The 25,139-nt window shown below is 43.3% G+C and overlaps 1 protein-coding gene across 1 annotated transcript in view; it reads right to left on the bottom strand.

Annotated features, from left to right (window-relative positions):
- The window catches only part of LOC107189578 (tensin-3), a 170,601-nt gene that overhangs the window by 101,966 nt on the left and 43,496 nt on the right, over positions 1-25,139 (bottom strand). Inside the window, exons 2-3 of the mRNA XM_015578139.1 lie at positions 5,510-5,618; positions 4,775-4,812 (exon numbers count right to left, since the gene is read on the bottom strand). Coding sequence (XP_015433625.1) covers positions 4,775-4,812; positions 5,510-5,618 — 147 coding nt within the window. The remainder of the gene's footprint in view (positions 1-4,774; positions 4,813-5,509; positions 5,619-25,139) is intronic.

Below are 25,139 nucleotides of genomic sequence, written 5' to 3' on the forward strand. Positions count from 1 at the left end.
CATCTTGAACATTTTTTGCAACCATTCTGCTTCTTAAAAGAAGAATACTAACGGAAGATGTTAGTGTGGTAAACAGTTAATTGTACAATAAATCCCCAATGAGTGTTCGGAGACTCCTCGGCACTAAACATTAAATATTTCATAAACTAATGATCATATGGGGCTGAAACAAATATCATTGGCTTCAGAATTCCAAGCTCTATCATTCTGCTAAACATCATTAAAAACTCAGCGTTACACCTGGGGACCTCTCCTTCTCAGTGCCCAGGAGTCTTCGCATACTCACCGAAATTTTCTGTACCCAATAAAAAATGAACGCAATTTTCTTCGACCACCATACAATGTCGAATTAAACATGAACTATTCACAATAAAATTCTCACATTTATTCAACGAATACCGAACAAATACCTCGGGTACTCCACATTCGTAGATCCCCACGAAGTTAGCCTAACCCCTTAGCACCGGAGGAACGTCGAAGGGCGTGGGTTAATACCGAGACACGGTGCACCTGGACGCGCCAGAACAGGCGAAAGAAGTATGATAAAGAAGCCTCGGTGTAAGCCGGGTACGATGAACGGGGAGGAAGAACGAACAGGGGGAGAGAACGGTGGACCAACGTTACCCATCGTCTGGTTTCCCCGGTTCTTGCCGGCTGTTTACAATCTTGGAAGGCCGGAGAGGCGGCGGTACACAGAGTGTGCTAGCCACCAGGTATGGTAGCCGCCTGGTTTCGTACTTGGCGAGGACGAGATGTGACCACACGGTTTACAACGCGCGGACGGTCGATGCACCGTCGCGACACGGAGACGTAGGCCGTGCAAGTAAGCCCTGGATCCCGGTTCAAAGAGGCCACTAAAAGGGCTTGCTCGTTCAGGACTAGAGTTCCCTGGCTCCTCCCTCTTCCACGAGCCCAGGCTACAAGTTAACCGCAAAGATGACCGTGCACGACGAACAAGGACGCTCCACGGAGTTTGCGTATGTGACACGAATTCTTGCTGGATTTGTGAACTGAATCGCAAGAGGATCGATCTGGCGAATGAATGTTCGACTGGTCCATTAAGTCAGGGAGGTGTTCGATAAGATTTTTTGGTGAGATTATGATCTGATTGAGGATTTTGGGAGGATTTCGACTGGACAGTCTAAGGGACTTTTGATCCTCATGAGGAACAGTCACCAGGTAGGAAGTGATGAAAAGAAAACGAGTTCGCCGCGACCTTCGATCTCAAGGAAACACCTGGTTCTCCATATTCGACGAATGATGTCGTTCGTTAGCTCGTTCCAGCGCGCCAGCGGCTCTCAGCTCGGTTGGAGCTGAATTCCTAGAGAAGAGGCGTTATAGCCAGGCGATGATATCAATAGCTCCTCACACATACCACGGTTTATCTGGCGAGATACGCGCTCGTGATGCATAGTTCCTTCGTGTATACAGTAGCGTTATAATGTTACAGGGGACACTGCAGATAACAGTACTTTCTGGCCAATTTCCATCGTTTGGAGAATTCACACGAGGAATTGAGGTCATCGAAGCCACTGAAGATATCGTAGATGAATTTTCAAGTGGAAGAATTGAATATAGAAAGACCTAATATTTCACACAATTAGCTATCTTAATCTACACCAGGCTCGACCACTCGAAACACAAGAACGCACGTGTGGTCCAGGCCTGTATTGACGCGAGGAGTTCAAGGTGAGGTGGCACGAAATGAATAGTTCCCTGGCTACCGTGCGTGTAACGAATTACATCATACGCGAAGGCTGATGTTCCACAATACCACGAAGCGAATGTTCGAGATGACGCGGCCCTGTGTGACAACTCTTAGAAGGAACCAAGACCTGCCTCGAATTTCAAAACGTTCCAGAACGAACGTGACCTACGCGGAATTCTTATGCGGAACAGAGCCTGGTCGTCTTTGTGCCTGTCTGAAATGGTTATAAGGTTCGTGCCGATGCCTGTAAACTTTAATAACCCCGAATTACTAACGACCTTTGCGATCTAAGATCAGCTAGTCGGAGGACGGATTATTCGTTAGATCCAGTGAGTACACTAGCGTCAGAAAGTCTAGATAAAACAGTGGATTTAAATGGAATACCAGGTCGTCACCGTTGAGAATGTTAAACCCTTTTGTCCCAGTGTAGTTATGTGGCTGCGTGCTTTAAATTACGAAATGAAATATTAATATCATGTATTTTTTAATATCTGTGAGTATGTAATAGTTTCTTCTAGTATTTTATAGATGACATGACACGAATTTTCTTATGCTCCTGAAAGCTTAATAAAGTAAGACATTAGTGTGTTTTGATTCCTTCATTTGCTGGAATTCAAGTGTTGAACATTGTTAGCAATACAATAGGAACTTATGAAACTCTAATTTCTTTCAAATATTCCAAGAGAGTTCACTGATCAAAGGTAAAGGAAAATGGATTTTATGTTAATCACTGTTAATTATTATACATAACTGTGATGGCATCGAATGAAAAATGGATCTAAACGCTTTCAAAATGTTAAAATGTCTTTGTGAATCATTAATGTGTCATGTATCAAAAAGATGTTTTCCTGATTGGTAGATAATATGAGAATGAAAGGGTAAATAAACATATTCGAGATTAATAAAAGTGTTCGAAAGGGAAAATCCATTATACGGTAAAAACGGGATCCGATCATCCTCGCGCTGAAACAAGGAAGCGCATATCGAAACTTTTTGTCGCTGCTGTATAATCGTCCCGCGGATCTACCCTGCGGTTCGATGTATCCCTCCCCCCTCGTTAATATCAGGAAACGGTTTTACGAATCACCAATTAGACTAGGAATTGTTCCCCGTTTACCGTGCAATAATCGTGACAGAACAAAACAGGCTCAATAGTCAGGCATAGAACTGGATATTCAAGTAGCCTTCGACCAATCGGGCTCTGTAATCTGTCGAGCTGATCTGGCTAATTAAACTTTATGCCTTCCGCAATTTTTGCCCAACTGCGATCGAAATGTCATTCCGTCTCTCCCCTTAGGGCTTGCTAATTGCCCAGCGCAATGATGACAAGTTCAGCGAAAGTCAACCTGGGAGACTACAAGACTATCATAGCTTGAAGGGGGGGGGGGGAGCCTCTGACTTCTTAAATGTCAATCGCCCGGCGAGTTGAGACGATCTACGAACTACCTACATACGATTCTTTCGCTTTCACCGTGTGTCAGGCTAGGAAGATCCGCCGCGGCAGATTCCGCGACGCTCGGTCGTTCTACCCTGGTAAATGGAGCCTCTTTCTCTTCTACCATCCTTCTGGTCGAAATGGACGGACGTATCAAAGGGATCGCGGCGCGAGCCGACCATTTTGTTCGCGGTGCCACAAAACCATCGTAACAAACGACGTTCCGGCACTCACAGAAGGAAGTCGTGCTCTCCTACTGTCTGAGGCACGTTCTCTCCGACGACGTCCAGGCGTTCATCCTTCCGCCCAAGCCTCCACTTGGCCTGGAGGCAGAGCCTGTATATACAGGGTGTTAAGGAAAAAACGATTCAATATTTATATGGTATCTGGACACACTGTACTGAGTAAAAATGCCTTAACATAGGTCGAAGGGTCAACTGTTTTATAAACATTTTTGTATGTCAGCATCATGATTGACTTATAACTGGATTTTTGATATTTACAGGTGTTCCACATGTCCTCTTATTTCCAGTTGTGAACTCTCGAAAATTCCACATCCTTGTCGAATTATTTGACTAGCATGATGGACTCGGTGACGTGATCCATGCAAGTCATTCATCGGCGAAGCACTTGCTATCCAAATATCCCCATAAAAAGAAGTCCAAAGGGAGGGCCTTGAAACTGGTCCATCACGTCCAATTCACCGAAATTATAACAATCTTGTAGAATACTAAATAGATCCGCAATCGCCGGTTGATGACAACTGACTGATCGCCAACGAACTCATATATAAGGACATTCAAAAATGTTTATATCTCAGAAACGGTTGACCTTTCACCCTATACTTACTAAAGCCTTTTAACTTAGTACAGTGTGTTCTATATACCACATAAATATTGAATGATTTTTTTTTTGGTCACACCCTGTATATGTGTGGATCCGTGTATGTACTTGGGTCGGTGTGACACACGAGTGCCTCGAGAGATATACGAAGAAGGTAAGGTAAGTGAGGCTCGTGCCCTGCCCGGTGACTGAACCCACACCGTATTTCACACAAGGAACCCAAGATCTATTCCCCCTGTGCGCGCACACACGGACACCAGCTTGCTCTCACACGGATCGGCCATCGCCATATCGGCGGTGTGGACTTCGAGGAACCGAGGAGAGAATCTCATCGGGGCCACGCCACAGTGGTGGCGTGCTCGAATTAAGATGCATCTACTAACTGGGATCTGGTGTGGCATGGCTCTAGTCGATCATTTCCGGTATACAGTGTTCCATGGAACAGCGTATCGTTCTGTCTTACGGTTGTAAAAGTATCGGGATATGTACATAGGTGTACCTACGGATCGTTCGGACCCAGAGAACCGGGACGAGCTTGTCGAGGAACGTTTTGTTTCGCGTGTTCGAGGCAGGGGAGATTTGTTTGAGTACCAGGAAGTACAGGCGAGCCAACTCGCGAGAGACTCTTCGGGTACGAGGAAGTGCTCTCGACTCTGTCACTGGGTTTCCGAGAAGACGATGCTCGCGCGATTGTACTGGGATACTAATTCGTTTGGATGTGACACGCCTGGGGGAAGGTGATTGGGTTTTTCGATGGAAGAGAATGAAGATAGGGATCGTTTGCTTACCTTGTCCTCGCAGGTCTTGTGGCAGATGTACTTGCAGACTGTAATGAAAAGAGAGAATTCGTTGTTTATTGTCGACTCTTTGGGAATTGGAATTTAATGCACGTTCGTGGATTCAGGTAATTTTTTTGGATCATGTCTTCACTATCATATTAAAGCAAGCTCTGAGAAAGTTTAACATTAATAGCTGGTTGAAATAAAAAAATGTGTTCTTATTAATTCGTGAGCCCCATAATTAAAGACTGACTGAAAATTGGCATCATTTTTTCGAGAGGGGATTCATCAACTATCCCAAAAATGGCTTAAGTGTGTAGACAGTGATGGTGAATATTTTAAAGACTAAACTATATTTTGTTGTCAATAATCTGCTAATTGTCCCGAAAATATTTAAATTGCCCCTCGATTGGGCGTATGCCCCACCTTGGGAAACACTGTATAACAAAAACATATTTATGGCTAATAAAAGCCAAAGTTAAGCAAAAGTTAATAATTAAACATTTTTGAAAAAAAATCAATAATAGGATTTTATATGTATACTTCGAGGAATAGAACTAATGTTACTTAAAGGATAATAGATTATTAGAATGATTTCTGAAGGAACGATACTATTATTGTTAAGTCTCGTTCAAGCAGCCCGCCACGTTTTTATACCGCTTCCGTTTTTACCATCCACCACTCCAGTGTACCGACCGAGTATCAAAGTTCCCAGCACAACAGGGAATCCCCTTATCGACTCACCTCGGCAGCACGATGCCTGCTTGATGACCGCCTGATGGCACAAATGGCACGGTCGCGGTTTGCGCAGCTGCTTCGTCCGGAACACGTGACATTGCGGTTCGAATTCGGTCTAAAAGCATTCAAACACAATCAACATTAATTAAAACAACGATTACCCCTGGTCCCACGGGAAAAAAAATTGTACTCGTTTATTTGAAACCATACAAGTCGCTATCTGGCTCTTTTTCATGCATTTTTTCGGCGGTTCCCTGTAATTACCAGATAAGCACCTCTTGACTGGATAGTTTCAACGAGGTCTGAGACGTTCTAAATGAAACGTCTGTTCGAGGTGTTCGTACACCAGCCACGGAAACTTTTCCCTACTCTAGTTCAGAATTATTATCCCCAAGAACAGATTGCTCTGAAGCAAACAAGGGATGTTCGATTTCGAATCAATTCTTCAGAAGATCCATTCCCTAAGATAACACTGTCCAAGGGAATCGATCTTACAAAGAACGATCGTTCATCCCCATAGGAAATTCGTGTAAGACACCAACATGAAGAATTCGAAATTCGTCAAGAACCAAGGGAGTTCCGTTCGTTTTCTCGAGGTTGCCTAGCGGCGACTGTCGTCTCCCGTGATTCCGATTCGACTCTCGATCCGTTAACATCGTGTAAGCGGTTATGTACACGCACAGCACCGTGGGGAGGCGGCTCGGAAAGTTATGCGTAAAATAACCGCCTCGAGCCACCTACTACGGTGATGCGCGCGGGGTTTCCGATTACAGACACGCAACCGTGCCAGACTCTCTTCCCTGGGAAGTGGATACTACCTTATGCTTTCAGGCACGTCGATCGATCGATCGATCGGGCTGTTCCCGGAAAACAACCACCGTGGAACCGAGCCAAATATCGCGTACATCGACGCTCTGTGCTTGACGATTCGCGACGCGCACGGTCAATAATTCAATCGGCTTTCAGGGAATCTGATCGCGCATCTCGATACCACTTCAACGAAAGGAAAGACGAGGAGGGTGTTCGAGGTGTCGATCGACGACACACGATACAGAGTTGTTCTGTTGTACGTGTGTCGGATAATAGGGTCCACGTCGATTAACTTGTAACGAGGGTGGGCCACGCGGTTGGTCTTGAAAGCGACACCTTCGACGTGACGATGGCCTGAGGAATTCAGAATGGGCCAAAACTGTCACAGGTAAAAATTTGTCAATTTTCATTTTAACGGGTGTTACAGCTTGCAATATACAGATTAGAGTGTGAAAAATCACTAACAGTGATTCAATCACGATCATGGTCGTGATATAAATTCATTTGCGACCGTGATCATCATTTTTTTTATGTTCAAGGATCGGAACTTCGAGGTGTGGTTTCATCCCTTAAACTCGAGTCTCAGCCGATAAAAAAAAATACGTGTCCCTTATTTTTGACTGCTTAACGGACATACGAAGTTTCATCGAAATCGGAGGGGGAAATTTCTGTGCCTTCCCTTGTTCGTACTATTAAAATAAATACAATCAAAACACAGTATAACTGATAAAACAAATGGTAAGTTAATTCGTACTTCCTAAACAGATTATATCGATCGCGTTTTCCGCATAATAACGTTCCTCAACTTCGCATGATAACGTCGCGTAACGTTCGATAAGCCGTTCTCAATGAAAATACCCGCGACATTATCGCGGCACGCTGTTACTGTTCGTTTTATCGGGCAAAGTTTGCCTCGGTCGGGCCGGCGTCCAGACCGGCCGACATAGATTGTAAAATACCGAGCCATTAACGGGGCCGTAATATTTCGTAATTATCAGTTTTATCGTCCCGCTACGAGCCACCGGCTGAATTATTGTCACTCGCCTCGGCCGAGCCATCGAGGCGGAAGAACGAGCTTCCTTATTGGTTACTGTATGCAAAAGCTCGCTCTATTCCCTGTCATCGTAAACGTGCCCGCGTAGCTTACACATTTCTTCTTCTTCTATTTTCCCTATCGAACGATAAATGGTCCTTTTATGTTGGGGTATGGATGTGCACTGTTACATTTGTCCAAATTACTCTCTTTTCCTCTTAGTTGTACGTTACAGCGAAAATCTAAGTGAAGAAATAATATTACTGTTCCATTATATCGATACAAAACCATGAAGAGTAGGTATTTACAAATGATAAATATTTCTCATCACGAGATCTAGTGTACAGATTTATACGCATATGTATTTATACAATATTTTTGTATAAACTTAAAACATACTAGATACACGTGTATAATCTGATATTTCCAACAGCCTCTGTCCACGCAACGTCAGCGTGGCCGGTAAACCTGAAGAAAACGAATAGCAACCGAGCCATGATCGACGAGACGCTATTCAATTTATCGATCGTACAAGTAATTTCCCCTGTACGACTCGAACGATCGTTCCACGACAAACCACAGTCGTCTGTGTATCGTACATACATTCGCAATTACCTGAGTAATCGATGCCTGGCGTGGAGCCACTTAACTCTGCCCTTCCCATTTGTAAACCATCGATTTATCAATCGATCGTCCGTCTACTTCGACAACCATAAAAACAATCGATTCTTTCCCATCGTTTGTACACAATTTCACGGCGACTTAACCCTCGTCGTGTCCCATGATAGCGCTCGGTAACTAATTGCCGGATACATTAACGCTGGGTGACCCCTTGCTGCCTGCCGACCATTGATCACGTACGATAAATTGATCCTTAATCTTCGCGGAAAATCCATTGAAATCCAGTGCCCGTTCCCTTACCTTTCTCCGCGAGCATCCTCCGAGGTCGAGGTCGCTGTTGACCCGTGCACCGTACGTACCATCGTCTCGTTTCTTGTTTTTTTTTCTCCCCACTCTTACTTTTCTTTCTCGTGTTCTCTTGGGCAACGAGCTCGTGGCGCGTCGCTGAAACGCAATAATGCTCCAAGACGTCTAGGTGGTTTAGACACGCGAAAGGATTGCGATAAAACGATGCGACAGGACCAGTTCTTCTGTTGGTGTGTTTGCTGGTGGAAGGAGGAGGGATATCTCGTTGGATGGGAAACATTCGGGATGAACGATGGCTTGGAATGTTAATCGTTCTGACACGACCTGGAGCTTCTGGCTCACGCGGAAATTCGAGGTGGATTCAGGGGGTTTCAGGTTTGAAGAATTGAGTGCGATGAGACGAGGATGGTGGAGTTGTTGATGAGGAATTCGAGTGGAAGATTCAATAGTGAACAATTCTAATTATTTCGAATTTACTATCACTATTGGGGAGATATTTTCAGAATGATCGAAGGATTATCTAGTCGTTTAAGTTACGAAATTAATATTTGATTGACTACCGATCATCCCTTCATTGATCTTTCTTCTCTTCATTTTCTCAACACGAGGTCACAGCTCCGCGATTGCGATAAGTGCCCAGGAAAACGTCCACTCCAAAGACGATGGAAACCGGCGACAGGCGTTGTGTAATCGAAAACAGATCGAGCATCCACCGAGGAGATCCCACCCACCTCCCCAAACACAGATTCCTCTCGCCTATCGGGTGATACCGTCCCTTTCACCCGAATCTCCCTTTTGTGTCGGCGATCCGCAGGATCGAAATTCAATTTCGACTTCAAACTTCAATCTCCTCGGGGCGATCACAAATATTTGATGATCGAGAAGGATCGCTCGGTGACCCGGACATATCGTATCGGCTCGATCAGTGCCGAAATTGGATTCCCTGCCTTGGTGGCCAGACAAAGTCGCTCTCAAAACGTGACAGTAGGTACGTGTAGCATGATTCCACGCACTCGTGTCGACAAGAGTCATTCGGACTTAAACATTCGTATTCAAACATTCGTATTCGAACACTCGTATCGAAAAGAGTCATTCGAACTCAAACCATTCATTCAAAAACACTCGTATCGAAAAGAATCATTCGGACTCAAACCATTAATTCGAAAACACTCGTATCGAAAAGAGTCATTCGGACTCAAACCATTCATTCGAAAACACTGGTATCTCGTATCGACAAGTCACGCATTCGTTCGACAATTCGACAAGACTTGATCACAATACTCGTCAGCTCCACCAATCGAGGAATTATACGATTCATTCTCATTTAGAGAATATTGAAACAGTTGCCAAATATTAATTTCGCAACTGTACGCGTACCACGACAGTCGAGCTTGGATTTTACAATTCCAACCGGATTCGAAAAAGGATCCTCGAGGACGGACACGACAATGACATTAGACTGGAGAATAGATCGCAGCAAGGAGGATCTTGTCCTCGTTCCATCGAGATCCAGCCGAATTTCCAAACACTGGCTCTGTTAATTAAACGAACGTTGTTGGACTCTCGTATGGGATTGTCGAGTGTGGAAGACACTCGAAACTAGTTTGGATCGGAGTCGAACCGGGTTCAAAGTTCTGGCAGCCGAGTCGAGTGGAATGAAGTGCGTTCCCGTCTCCGGACGATACTAACCCACCATCGGTCCGGTTTGCGAGGAAGAAGACGAAAAAGGGGGGGTAGCGAAGGACGAGGAGTGGAACAGAGGCTGCTTTGTCGGGTTGTGTTTACGCTTTGACTCGGGAACACTTCGGCTCGCATTAACCGCGCGTAGATACAAAGAGAGCACACGGTCACTCTTTTTCCCCCCTCTTGCTCTATGTCTGCTTTTCAAAGCGACGCTTTTATCGCCCGTCCGCCGCGCGAATCCTTTTAATCCCGATCCCCAACAGTCGCGACAGACGATACATAGAGAACACGAGGGAATCGACGTTGTTTCGTGTTTGTTGGGCTGGAAACTGTAATGACACCTGGATGTTGTATAGTCTAGTGTCAACAGAGGCATAGAAAGCATCGATGTCGTGGATTGGTACAGGAGGATGACCTTCTAAGTACAATCTTTTGATATTCTTACACGTAAATAACTAATTGGGGCAATTTTTCAATTTTTAATGCTTTAATCCCGATCCTTGACAATCGCGTGGTTCCGTCTTTGTAGGGTTGGAAACTGTAATGACACTTGGATGTTGTGTAGTGAAGTCTGAGGAAGAACTCAGATGGATAAGATTGATTCCGCACAGAGGCATAGAAGGCATCGATATTTTGGTACAGAAGGATGATCTTCTAACAAGGGAAGGCATGGAAGTGTCCCCCTCCAATTTTGATGAAACTTCGTATGACTGTTAAGCAGTCAAAAATAAGGGATACGTATTTTTTTTTATCGGCTGAGACGCGACTTTAAGGGGTGAAACCACCCCTCGAATTTTCTACCAATTATTAGTCACACACCTGTACTAATAATTATTTTCTCAAGAAAATTCATTAAAAAATCACTAGAGAAAGGGATAAAACCTAGAAATTACTTTTAATAATGTGTTGCATATCCTAATCTACTGGCTGTAACCACGAATAAAACGGTCGAAAAACGCAACCAGAGGAACATATTTCGAACGACTCCACAGAATCGAGAAGCATGAATAGTGAAGCAGTATCAAAGGGGGTAACCAGTGGGACACGAAATCATTACAAGGAAGCGAACGTTGAATCGTGAATGCAGAAGTCTGCGCGCCGCTTACAGTCGATCGACTTGAAATACGATTTACTGGGGTGGTCTTTCCGCGCGATACATCCGAGGAAAAGATGAATATAAACGAGGCTAATGCTTCCAATGACAACATCTTTGCGCGGATGACAGAGCGTGCATAGGAAGAGGCTTGTACATCGCTCGTTCGACGAACGTAAATGTACGATGGCCTTAAATCCGCCGTGCTTCCGCGAAAACATCTCTACGATCGCGTTACTCGCCTTGGAAGTCGTGCGTGTAATAGAGGATGAGGACACGGCCTGGCGAAGACGATAGGGGGGACAAGGGGAACACGAAGAATTTATCGGGGCTGCATTACGGAACAACGTCTCGACGGTCGGTCTAACAAACTGGAGAAATGTACCACCGCTGCTCTCTCAGCATCTGGTCCCCGTGGATCGCATGCCAGGATCGCGTCAAAAAGAAACTGGGATCCGTGTTTGAGGAGCGTAGTAATTTAATGAAACACGATTCACGAAGCTTCGACGTACATATACAGGGTAAAACAAGAAAAAAGATTCATAACTTTCAGGGTATATAGTACTCACCAACTGATGAAAAGAGAAAAATTAATATTTCGATAGTTATAAACAATTTTCGGTTTAGTTTAAAGGTAGTGACTTTCTTGCTCGGGGAGGTACCGTACTGTATAGAAACAGTGAAGAAAATTGTAGAAAAATTAATAAAAATTGTCGAAAGCTTTCTGTAACCAGGAAAAGAAGGAGTGATAAGGTAAACCATTTCTTCCATACGGTACGATAGCTCCAGTGGCGAGAAAGTCAGTGGCTTTCACCGAAATAAAAATTGTTTATAAATAACTCTGAAAATATTAATTGGGACTTCTTTCATTAGGCGAGTACTACCTACGCCTGGAAGCTACGAAACCTTTTTTCAATCACCTTGTATATACCAAAAGGGAAACGCCTCGTTGGTTTGGGTCGATTCACGAAGCTCTCGGGAGAAAAAATGTCACGGGAGACTTTGAGATGTTCCCGATCTCTTGAAGCATGTTTTGAAGATCCTTTGCTGCACACGAAACTTCCGCCATTTTGTTCCGGCCAGAGATCAGTTGACTACGGTCCAATGATTTAGTATACAATTAACGGTAAATGGTCGTCGCAAAACTGTCTACAATAAATTCCAATAACCAATGACCAATGGATAAACGGGCACAATACCACAAATAATCATCGTTCGAAAATATAGGTCGAGGAACCTGGAGAATTTAAATTCCGCCAATTCTTACGGATTTCGGGGCCATTCCGTCAGATTTATAAGACCAAGACGGTCCAATGTTGATTTCACGAGATTCACGGGTGGAGGAATTTGACGATGACCGAACCGCAGAGTGGTGGAGGGTGGGGAAGTGGAAATTTATTCGAGCACCGTCCGTCAGGAATAAATTTTCGGGTCTCGTTTGCACGCGTTACACCTCCCCGTTCGTTTATGTCGGCCGACAGCACACCTCGAATATCGTTTCACATCGGTTTTCGTTTCCTCTCCGCCACGGATTTACCGCGACGCTGGCACCAGGGATTACCAATCAGGGCCGTACCCATCTCTCCATCTTTATTTCTGTTCCATCTTTCCTTCTCTCTTGTTCTCCTCCTCGCCTGGGGCATTTCATTCGTACGCCGCGCCCGGAATGCCGATGGCCCGGTCGCAACAACGACTTTTGTGAGTTATAGTTCTGCTCGCGGGCGAAACGTTGCGATACTACACGGGCACGCGAATCCCGTGGCTCGATTACGAAAAAAATTTGCCACCTTGCGTGGTTTTTACGAGAGACGTCGCGCCAGATGCGCTTGTGATTATCGAGAGCTTCGAGCGAAAGCATCGAACGAAGAGAAATTCTGTATGAGCTCGACGACACTGAAAATAAGGGATAAATAATCAAATTTCTATTTTAAAAAAAAGTCCAATTGTTTGCTCGAACCTTCGATCCACGGAAAATCGAATTTTAAAATGCGTATCTGATACTCGTACATTTGTGTCTTGTAAGTAGAAACGGCATGTAATGGTCAGACACGCTAATACTCGATTAACCCCTTGCCTTATAACATGGAGTCAGACTCGTGGTGACGATACCAAAATGGATTGAACAAACAGAAATATTATTCATTTTCTTTGAGTCAAAGTGAAATACTAGTTTGATGATATTAATATTTGACTTTTGAAGTAAATATACAATTGCGATAAGTACAAGAATCCCTTATATTTCTGGGGAACTATTGACGATAATGTAATTCTGAAGACTGCAGAGATCAAGAAAATTATAGGACAAGGGATTAATGTTAAATAATACGTCTACAGGAGAAGTATGCAGTCATTTTTAACAAAGACAAGTGTTGTATATAATAAATACATAGACTTGCAGACGCGACTGAAGTAAATTATAATACAGAATTGACGTAAATTCGTAATTTCGTCATTAATGATTTTCGTCCCACTTTTCCATCTAGAATCCACCCTGTAATGGTATCCCACGTTTCTCTGAACACCCTGTACACCCTTTAGAAAACTTTACCGAGTCTCCAACATTCGCGCGTATTTTCCTAAACTCTTCAAACTTCTGGGGAGTTACAAACCCTGGGTGTCGCAACTACCATAAAAGCCTAACTCACCGCTGGCACGGAGAACCGCCCAATTTCTTAGAACAATTTATAAAGCTCCCCGACCCCCAGCGGCGCAATGCATCAGCGTGAAGTAGGTACGTGTGCTGGCGCGGAACGAGGACTCCGGAGGCGGTCGAGGGACAAGGAATTTGTTGAACGTCAGGACGCCACGAAGAGGTCCTCCGTCGATAATCTTTCTCTCTTTCGGGGTTGCAAACGCCCCGTGCATACGCTCCGGTGATGAATGATGAACACATTGCTGCCCTGACAGCCCGATCGCGGTTGAAGAAAAAGCAACGATTGCGACCGAGTAAGTAAGCGAGGCGATGTCGAGCTTATCTGACCGCCACAACCGCGTGTTCAAGTGACTTTGAACGATTGGTTCTTTGGTCTGTGACCGGGAAGAAGCTCGATTAAGCGGAGTTTCTCTCGGAACCGAACGATTATCGATGGTTTTTTCTTCCTGGCACCAATTTTCTACGACCTAGCATACCTGACCTTCTTCAACTATCTAGTGCTATATGGTTCAAAATATTGTACACTGATCCATCAATTTTAGAAGATGAAATGTAGCTTTAGATTTTCGAAAGTTGAGCTTTCTTTTTTACCCTTGGACAGCGATGACTGAGTCCATTTTGTGACCTGAATTTTTGAGAACTTCATCTAACTCGTGAAACGTGATTTTGAATTCAAAAATATCGATGCTAAACCAACCTAATTACCAACTTTTTAAATTTATTCCTAAATAAAGAAATTATTTTTCGCGATTTCATCAAAAATGGTCCCGATATCTGCACTTCGCCTATATTTTCACAACAAAACCGCAGCCAATATGATTTTATAAATCCATCATATACGTCTGTACGCTAAGGGTTTCAAATAATATTCCAGTATATCAATATAAAATCCCGGTTCGTTCCCCGTAACAAGAGAATCCACTTTCGTAGAAGATCCAGATCATACGACCCCAGAAACGTCACCATGGAATTTCGTGGCCAATCTCTTCGAGAGGTGCACACGGTGCAATGACTTTTTACACGATAAGCCGCGTGTGCGCGGTTCACGCGCGTGTATTCAATTCGCGTGGCATCGCGGAGCACTCCCACGCTGAAATGGCCCCGCAATGGAACCGGTTCGGACGGCAGGCCACGAACGACACAGCACGCGGCGGTTCCTGTCATTCCGTGTTTTATCCGGCGACGCTGAATCGTCCGTGTTGCACGTGCAACGTAATCTCTCGCGTGGTGTGTCAAGTATTGTGCATACACACATCCGTGGCCGGTTATCGTCGTGTATCTGGATCTTTCAACAAGATCTGTTACCCTCGCCTAGGCACGTAAAACGGTCCACGATCGTGCCCCTGCAATTCGAGTACCGATGTCAATAATATCTCCGGTTGCATCGTCACCCATGGAGAAAGGGAGGGGGGTGGGGTAGAAAAAAAATCGCGACGTCCAGCTGCATCCACGAAGGGGCCAACACTGTTCATCTTGCACGGTGCCATTTCTGAGAAATCGTTGCTACTTCTCGGAGGACGGATAGGGATGGAACTATGACTGACGGAACGCTGATGGAGTATGCAGACTGATGTTAAATTGTTGGGACAAACTTCGTTCATCAAACTTTATCGATTATTCTGATGGGAAAGTGGTTACAGGGGCCATTTATGATTTAGATACTTTGGAGTTTGCAGGAAGCATTTGCGCAGAATGACAGCTGGTTTAAAGTATGAAACTTAAAGTTGGTAGTATCGTATGAGAGGTGCAGGGGCCATAGTGATTAACTTCACTTTTGAAATTTTTCCGAATTTTTGTGATTAACTATTTATGTTTAAAATAAATTTCTACTTAGTGATTTGTAAGGTTAATCACTTTCGCTCATATTGGACCTGGGCTATGAAATGGTGGTTCATCTGTCAGGATATCCGGGGTTTAAGTGATTCCTGGAGAAAAAAGCTCGCCTTTTCCAACTAGACCAACAAGAATATTGGAATCTGTACCACCTACATCAATCGGAAGCTAGACTAAACACAAAAAGTGTAGTTAAAAAAATGTATATTTTATAACATAAAAGTTATACTTATGAATAATATATTATATTAATATAATAATATACGATTGAAATACCGATAAGTTACACCAAAAAATTCGCATGACCCATTTAAATCCGAACACACAGTCTGCAAAATACATTTCGCCATCGTCATTAATCTTCCGTAACGAGTGACAAAGATAACATCGTGACCCGCGAAATCCGGGAGAAAGAATAAATAGATAGATTCGACGTGACCTATTTCTGAGACAAAATCATCGCCACAACAGTTCAACTTCGATTACCACCGGAAGGAAGGAAGATGATGGCCATCGGAAACTATTACTCAGTAATCCTATCTGGAAGTGAACCGATCTGCGGTTTACCTAACGATGACAAACGTTCCAGGGATTATTCGGCCAATCGTGATTTATCCCTGTGTTTCCGTAGAACCTCTCTGAGACTTCTCTCTTGGTGTATGCGTGGTCAGAACGAACGGGCCAATAAGCTAGCGAACGTGGGACACGTTGAAAAATGGCGGACGAATCGTTCCCCAGCGTGGTACCCAACCGTCTAGCCCCTAAATCTCGGCCGTTATACCGTCCCTCCTTGCACCCTTTTGTGCACGGTGCTGTATTTCTAATACCGAGGATGCAGTATATAAATTCGCCGTTATTACCCTCCTTAAACCCTGCACAACCCTTTCTATCTGGGTGGATGCGAATTTATCGCGTGTGTCGCGGACCGTAAACGAGACCGTACATAAAATTCGGTGCCAAGGTATTTTTCGATGGGGAATCAAGGGGGAAAGATACGATCGTAAGGGATTCACTCGTATTTGTAGATGCAACCTTAGAGATCGTGTTCTGACCATGAATACTCGACAAGGTTCGGATATTTCTGGAGTGTTTTATTAACCCTTCGATGGGTGGAATATGTTTTTGCGCCTGGGAGACACTGTAAAGGGTTAATTTCCTGCTTTTATGAGATAATATTCTTATTCTCTTTGTATATAATTTGTTTAAACGATATCACGGTTTTATTCAGAGTAGTAATGGTATTGTAATATTAGGCTAAAAGAAAAGATACTAAAAGCACTTATTGATTAGTTTGGTGATTATTACATAGTTGTTACATCGATTTGAAAATATACTATTACATATCGATAATTTCTATAACATTTCACGACCCAGTTATTTCGACAACGTTTATAGTTCAAATTTCCCTTCATACAAGATATCAACAATCCTCTTCTCCTGCAATACTTGTAAAATAGAAATATTTTTAATTAATTCCATATCAATAATCATCCCACAACGAGAAAACAAACATATCCATATCGGAACACTTTCCACCGCCTTCGACTTCAGCCATCAAACCAGAAACAATGTTCACACGTCACATAGAACACTCGGTAGATCCCCAGATAAAGATATTACGATCCCGTATCCATTCCGGACGGGCAACGTTCACGAGTATCGGGGTTAATACATTATCTATCGCGTTATTGCCTACTAAGCCTGTAGGTCCGTGGTATATGTAAATTGGTCCCCGTCGGGGAACGCGAGCCAGTGGAAACGCTACGAAGAAAAAGGCACCCAGCCGCGTGGTGGAAGGCGCACACGTGTCCGTTCGTTGTAGGGCGTGTTGTTACTCGGAAACATCATAATCCTACATCGAGGGAGCGAGCATATGGGAGGAAGGCCGCGTATAAATCTTCCGGCGGTCCCTTCGTTACGACGACGCACGTCTACGTCGGTGGAATTTATCCGTCGACGAGTTGACGGCGATCCACGCGGTTCCAGACAACGAACAAAGAAACGCAATCGCGGTGTGTTCTTTGCTGGCCGAACGCTCGAATGTTCCTCCGATGTGCTCGTAACTTTTCTGCCCGGCGAACGTTTACTGCAGGGAGTGGCGTGGACGTAGAAAGAATGAAACTCAATGGGATACATCTTAGGGCCATTGATATAGTCTCGAGACTATTAGAATGGCATTTAGGTTCGAGGGCTGCAGGAAGAATATGGTGCTACGAGGACTGTCATTTTTAAGTCGACGTTTGACCAAGCTTCTATTTTATATTTTTATTCAATAGTTTTTTAAAGATATGCTTGGTTGTCTCGATGTTTTCTTACGTGAGAATGCGAAACAAGGAATTGTAGAATAAGCACAATAAGATTTGTGTAATCGGTCGTAAGATTTCCACCATATTAATTAAGGGTGGGTGTATTGAATATATGATAACTCATTTATGAAGCTGCGAATACTTGTATAAAAATTTAACACATTTAATTGATTCAATCGAATTGAATTAATTTCCCCTTTACTGAGATCCAAATGGTGTTCAATTCTATTCCCAATACATGTATACTCTGTACTAAATTTAAAAATATTAAACACTACAAAAATTCAATTTTATTCTGAACTCACGGATAGTAGAATTTTACAGCAGTTTCAAGACCTTAAGGAAGAAATAATTTCTCCATTATTCACCCCTTCCGGACGATAAATGGCGCCGTCACGGTCCCCGTATCGCCGGAACTATCAGAAACGTCAAACATTTCTCTCCACCCAGCCGATTACAAGATCGTCGACAACATGGTTACGCTGCGTGGTCGACGCTGCTACGATCTAGCGTACACGATTAAGAGGCCACTTGCAACTGAAGGGTCACAGAACGCACGGAGGGCCTGCCGGGTAGATAACACTAGGGCCTGATTTAATTAACGATAAGTAATTACGAGGCCAGCGTTACTTAATTGCATACCCCCTTGAAGTACATTATTTTCGTATCCAGGCGCAAATTACGCATGGAACTCGGTATTACGATTGCAATCTCTCCGAGAAGTCCGTTTCAGCTATTTCACGGTTCCTCGTTGAAAGACAAGAGTTAGTCAGAGAGAGAGAGAGAGAAAAGGAATGAAAAGGAATTCCCACCGTAGAATAAGTAGCAGAAAATGTTTCAGTGTTGTTACAGAGGAAGTTACTTCGTTTCACCTGGAAACATGGCGGCCCCGCCGGAAAAGAAAACACTTTTCACTCGCGGAAGTCGCTCACCCGAGTGGCCACGCTCGGGGCTAACCAAGAGCTTTTTATTCGCCGTGAGACAAAGGCTCGTTAGAATTATTACCGTCCGATAGCGTTACATTCCGACCACCCGTGTTATTCTAATGGTGGACAAATAATGGCGGGAATATGCTAATGAATGGTGCGACACGTTTCGTGCTCTCGGGGATAAATCCCTCGAGCCTGACATAAATTAGCACGTTCAAAAAGATACACGGAAATTTATCAACCGTATAAATTTTTTCAGCCACGCGTAATGCACGACTTTGTTCCTGGTGATTTAAAGGTATACAATTAATTTTTTCTCGTACATTGTTATGGTTGTTTAGTTGATGTTATTTATTGATAAGGCTGCTCGGTTACTTTCACTGTAATTGTAAGAAATATTAAAAAAGTGAAGATTAGAAAAATTCTAGAGAATACCGTGAGCCAGGTGACTGCAGAATTTTTGTACGTAATTGTAATTCAGGGACTAGAGAATTTCCACTAAGAGATGGCTTCAAGGGAGGGCAACAGAGGTTCTTGATTCGAGGGAACAGCTGTTTCGCGACGGCCACGAGCGTTTGCCAAGAACTCGGCGCCTGTTCCGCCTCGAAACTAGGAAAGTGGAGCGCGAGCTGGGACCCCGGAAGACAAGGGCCAAACGACGAGAGAAGAATCATAAAACGGTTTTTTTTCTCGTTGGACCCGTGAACAAACGTGTTCCTTGAAATAACCCCTCTCGACGAGTTTAAGAAACGTCGAGAAGCTTGATAATGAACGCCTAAATTGCAGAAACGCTAAAATCGACCGAAGAAACGAGCAACGGCCTTGGGAGGTCTAGTTTACGATTTATCGCAAGCGTGGAAAAAATCGGAGCAAGAAGATCGATTCAATTTATCGAGGCCTGGTGTGTCGAGATCGATTTTATACGCCACATTACACCGAACGTGGCGTTGTTTTTGGTCCTCGACGAAAGACGAGAAAAAAGAAATCTTGGTCTTGGCCGTTTACTTAAGGTTTTCTTGCAGTATCGGATCCCGATTGATCGATTCTGTCCTTGAATTCACTTTTCGCGATTCTGAATCAACCACTAATATCATTCCTTACGATTCTAGATAAATCGCTAATTAGATTCCTTCAATTCTACAGACCACCGCGATTCGCTCGTTTATCAGAAATTCACGTTACACCCGGTATTTCCTCCGATCAATCAGGAACTCCGTCGCGCGACAAACGCAACGAAAATAGCTGAGACAATATGCGTGCAGGTTGCATAACTCCGTTCAAACAGTGCGCGTATCGAGGTTCAGCGATCTTTTCAACAGATGTGCGTGTGCCTTCGTGACTCCGCGATTGGTATGTCCCGCGAGCCACGTGGCGACGCGAGCAACGCAAAGCATCGTACGTGAGACGTTTTCTGAATGGCCCCCGTGACCATTCTGAGACCGCAGGAGGTTCCGATGAATCGAAACGATCGCGACACCGCACGAGTTAATCGAATCAAGTAACATAATCACCTTTGAAGTTTCCAACGCGAAACTATTCGTATCTGATTGTCAGTTGAGATTTCCCCTCTGTCTTGAGAACGATTCAACTTCTGACAGAAAATTCTGTTGGGATTTTCAGTGTGTGAATTTCCCAAAAGCACCCAAATCCGATGACCCTGACCCCGACATATACTATCCTTAGATATTGCTATTTTTCACGGTGTATTATTCGAATAAAATTCTGCCCAAGTCTGTATATGTCGGGTAAAGTATTCAAAGTGTGTAGAATCGGAATTACTTCATGTATAAAGTCTCCCTCTGGTAGACATAATGCTTCAGAGTTCTAACGAGATAATTCAAGAAAAAAAAAATCATTCATAATTGGTTACAGGTAGTATCTACAAGAAAAAAAAAAATTATTCAGAGTTGGTTCAAGACAGTTCAAGAATTATCAGATGTGGGTGGTTTTTGGAAGTTTTTTTCGTTTCCAAGCCTGACTGATTCATCGAGATCGAACGCAAGAGTCCTTGACTCGCCGCCACGCCGTGTTTCCGACCAGTATCAAGTACACACCGACACACAACCTTGACGGTGTTCCCTCTTTCGAGTTTTTTTTAATTTTTATTTTTTTTTTCGTTTCTTTCGATACACGCAAGAAGCAATCCAGAACGATCGGTGAAATCGGACAGGCTTAGAGAGAGGCTCTCTAGAACGCGCAAAGAGAACCGTTCCCAGAGATCTTTTCCCGCCTGTTTCTCATGTCAGCCCTCCGGGCGTGTCCAATCGACTTAAGCGCCGCGGCGATACACGGCGAAATGAAGTGCAGGGGCCAGGTAGAAAAGTAATCGTGTCAAATTGCATTACACGCAGCACGGTCACCGATAACGTATCCGTCTCCTGCGAGCCACGTCGCTTAAATCGACCTGTAAAACAATCGGTGATTACTGGACTCTGGATTACTGTGGAAATTTACGATCAGTTGCAGGCTGACTTAAGAAGAGTGGAATTAACGAGGAATCTGTTCCTCGATATAAATATAAAAGTACGAAGACTTTAATTGGGCGAAGTGCGGTGTCTGATCAGGGACGGGCTGAAGCTACTTCGAGGTACATCGAAAATACGGTTTAACCCTCATCCGTCCCTCATTTTCCCAACTTAATTTGTCCCTCGTTGTTAAATAGACCTAGTGGTAATAATTAATACAATGAAGTGATAAATAGTTAAATTTGCAAAATCTTAAATATAACTAGACATGATAAAATAACGTCATTTCTTAGGAACAGACTGTGTCAAATTGACACAAGGGATGGATAAGGGTTAAGGTACGTACGTCTTCTCGTGACAGTAAATCCTGACTTTTACTGTCATGACTGTAAATGTTACGACTTTTGTCGTCATGAAAATTAGATGTTGCGTTATCGAGACATTGATTTACATTGTGCAGTGTCATGACAGCAAAACCCATGACTTTTCCTGTTACGTGAAAAGGTACCTTTAGTGCATGAAAATTTCAAAGTTTGGATATTTCTGTAGTGGATTAGTGAAGGTGTAGGATGATTACTTGTATACATGACCAGAATTATGTAATCTATAAATCGAAGATCTAAAGATCTGGTCTATCTACTTGGGAGCAGACTAAAGGTAAAACCCTATAAATAATGTTTGCTCCACGTACCGATCAGAATGAGAATAGTTATATTCTCCCTCACTTGACCAGTTTCTTTTCGTTTGGATTCTTCTGTCGAGACATGGGACCACCACCGACTGAACGGTTGCGCCCGTTTTTTCGCGCCTGAAGCGAATAGTTACGCTGGCAAAAAACAGCATAGATCGAGCCTGGGCGGAACTGTTCCACGATGCCCGTGTTTCGCAAGCGTTAGTTGGGAAAATTCAAGTCATTCCGTGGTCATGGTACTTTACTCTGTCATTATCCTACTTTGGTACTGACGCCGCGGGCGGAACATTCTTGCGTGGTTAGATCGAAAATTATTTTAATCCGGCGAGTTACTGTCTCGCTCCGCATGGCTCGTGCTCGAATAAAGTTACATTGCACGAAACGTTTTGTTGGTATTTGTATTACACTGCTGTTGCTGGTCGTTAATATAGATTACTCATACGGAAAAATGTAATCAAATATAGGGTGGATGCACCATTAAATGAACACTATATATAGGTAGTTATAAAACATTTATGAAGTTGGTTATAAAACGTTAACAACGTTCTTATATATAGTTTTATATAAAAACGAGTAAATTGAGTGATTAAAATGATCGAATGATTAAATTTTTATTTTTTTCCATTCCTTGAATTTAATTGGTTGCATACTTCAAGTTTTTCAAATTGATATATACGTGTTCTAAAAAGGTATGGATATTAAAAAATCTAATTTTCATATACCAAATATTCGTTAATACCATTGTCATTTACAAATTCCACTTTAGTAGTTACAAAATCTCTCAAGTGTTCATTCATTGGTGCGTTTACCCTAACAAGTGAAACTGCTCGGTTCAGAAGGGACAATCTATGAACTTTTACGCTAGAACTGCCTGTTTGGAGGAATGTGTGTATTGTAATTGATAGTACAAGGGTTAATTGAACGAAGACTTACTATTCTCGGCTCACAGAAAGGGGGAAGACCCGCAGAGGCGATGATAGAAGGTAATGAAACAATGATGTGAGGACTTACAGAGGCTTGAACAGCCAATTAAGTCTATTCCTACTCTACTAAATCTTAATCAATTGCTTTTTCTTCTAAAAATACTCTGTGAACCCTCTTTGAGAACTGGGCCACATTTCGGAGCCCGATATTTCGAACGTTATTATTGCGAAAGCTTTATAAACATCGAGTTATTTCGTATCATAAAAGTTGATGATACCTCTGGAGCTCATGCTCGATGGAAGGTTAATTTGCCGCCTATCTCTCTCTCTCTTATTCTTTCTCTCTGTGTTTATCCATGGAAAATCGTAAGTCAGATCGACCTCGTAACGTGCCTATGCTCGGTTGGCCGGTTATGTAACGTAATAATACTTGCGTTCTGCGTAATTGCAGTGTCCCATATTCGGACACACCGACTGCCATACCACAACGACTTCTCATGCAACGTTGAAAGCCGAACCACGATACACGGTCAATTGAATAAATACAAAAATAGTTATACAGTAAATCATCGATGAGTACTTATTGGTTATGAAATTGCCCGCTGAAGACGAAAAAGTGAAGGTGATATCGATACGTACGTTGGATCTGGAATGGTGACAAAATGAGGTGGGGTTACGAACAGTTATTGATGTTTCATAGATCGATCCACTAATCGATTTTATGATGTATCGCGAGCCAACCCGTCTTACGACTAAACTCCTATTAATTTCACGCGGCGATCAACGCCTTCAAACTCCATAAAAGCTCTCCGCGGCTCGTAAAATCGTCCAGGCATTCGGGTAAGTGGTATCCAAGCGGTCTTAATCAGCCCGTTAATCGGCGCATTTCAGCCGGCGGTTTCGCGCCGCGAACCGTTTAATTGAATCGAGGAGAGTTAGAGTGGGGATCGTTCGAAATTGAGAAACGTACCGCCGCAAGTCACGAACGTTCCTCGGCCACAACTAGTCACGACCTCGTAACTATTTCGCCCCTGCGCGATATGTTTACACAGCGTTCTCGTTTGTTACGGCTAATTGGTACGAATTAAAACGGGGTTCAATTCGAGAACTGAGACACGGACTAAACGAAAGTTCAAGGACCAATGGTTATTAAACGCGTAAGGGGATCCTTGTTATCATCGGCGACGGTGCATAGTCAGCGCATGGATCCTTAACGGCCACAGCGCCGCCATATTGATCGCTGCTCGTAAATCACGATTTTAAGCTGCTACGATGATGTTCCTTTTAGCAATGGTTATTACTGCAAATTTCTCAGGGAATAAACAATAAAGGACTGGCTTGATAAAATACCGACGATCCATCGACAGCCGCGAATACTAAGGGAATTAAGCGTTAAATTGCTTTTCAATGGAGGCGAGATGAAAGAGCGAATTTACTGCATCGTTTGCACGATAATTTAATAAACCTCGTGAATAGCATTCGTACAACTGCTGTGTACATTGTTCGACCGTTTTGTTCGGATTTATACGCATTTTTCGTTCGTCGTTTGTTCGACAGTCTGACTGTAAGGCTATGCTGACCTGTTAAGGTTGATTGACGTGTCTGCAGAAATCTTGTTTTGAGAAAAGGGTAATTTAGAACTTTTAATAATGCCAACTATATGTTAAATGTTTTCTGGAATAAACAAAGTACCTACCTAGGCTAATTTTGTTAATAAGTTAATGTTATTTGCGTACAACGATAACCGATACAGATACATAAAATTTTAATGCCGAAAATAACTTGAAATATGTAAAAATTGCAGATACGTCATTTAACCTCGACAGAGAAGTATGGTTCTCGTTTCGCTAATAAATAAATACTGTTTACGCATTTAATTCCTTTTTATGCGGTTATTTTCAATTTTTTTGTTACATTCTATTGCTGTTCGACGAGAATGAATCAACGAAAGATTTTTCCTCATGAATATATAGAAGGATAATTCTCCATTCAGGCTACAACATACCAAGCCAATGACGGACGATCCCACATTATTGATCGTCGGATGAATATCCGACCCCCAGGACGTCGCGGCGGCTTGTAAATCAGGTTGTCAGTCAATAATGATTGGCAGAACAGCACAGACCCCGCGCAATTTTCGGTCTAACGTCAACATGGACCGGTGCCTTCGTAATTCGACTTGTTAAGCCGATCCATTAAGAAGATATAACTGGCATCATCATCAGTGTCCTGATCTATTCGTCGAATGAATTCGAGGTCATGTTCAATTCACCCTAGTGGCTACAAGTAT

Source organism: Dufourea novaeangliae, unplaced genomic scaffold (assembly GCF_001272555.1).
Source record: "Dufourea novaeangliae isolate 0120121106 unplaced genomic scaffold, ASM127255v1 scaffold169, whole genome shotgun sequence".
Taxonomy (NCBI): domain Eukaryota; kingdom Metazoa; phylum Arthropoda; class Insecta; order Hymenoptera; family Halictidae; genus Dufourea; species Dufourea novaeangliae.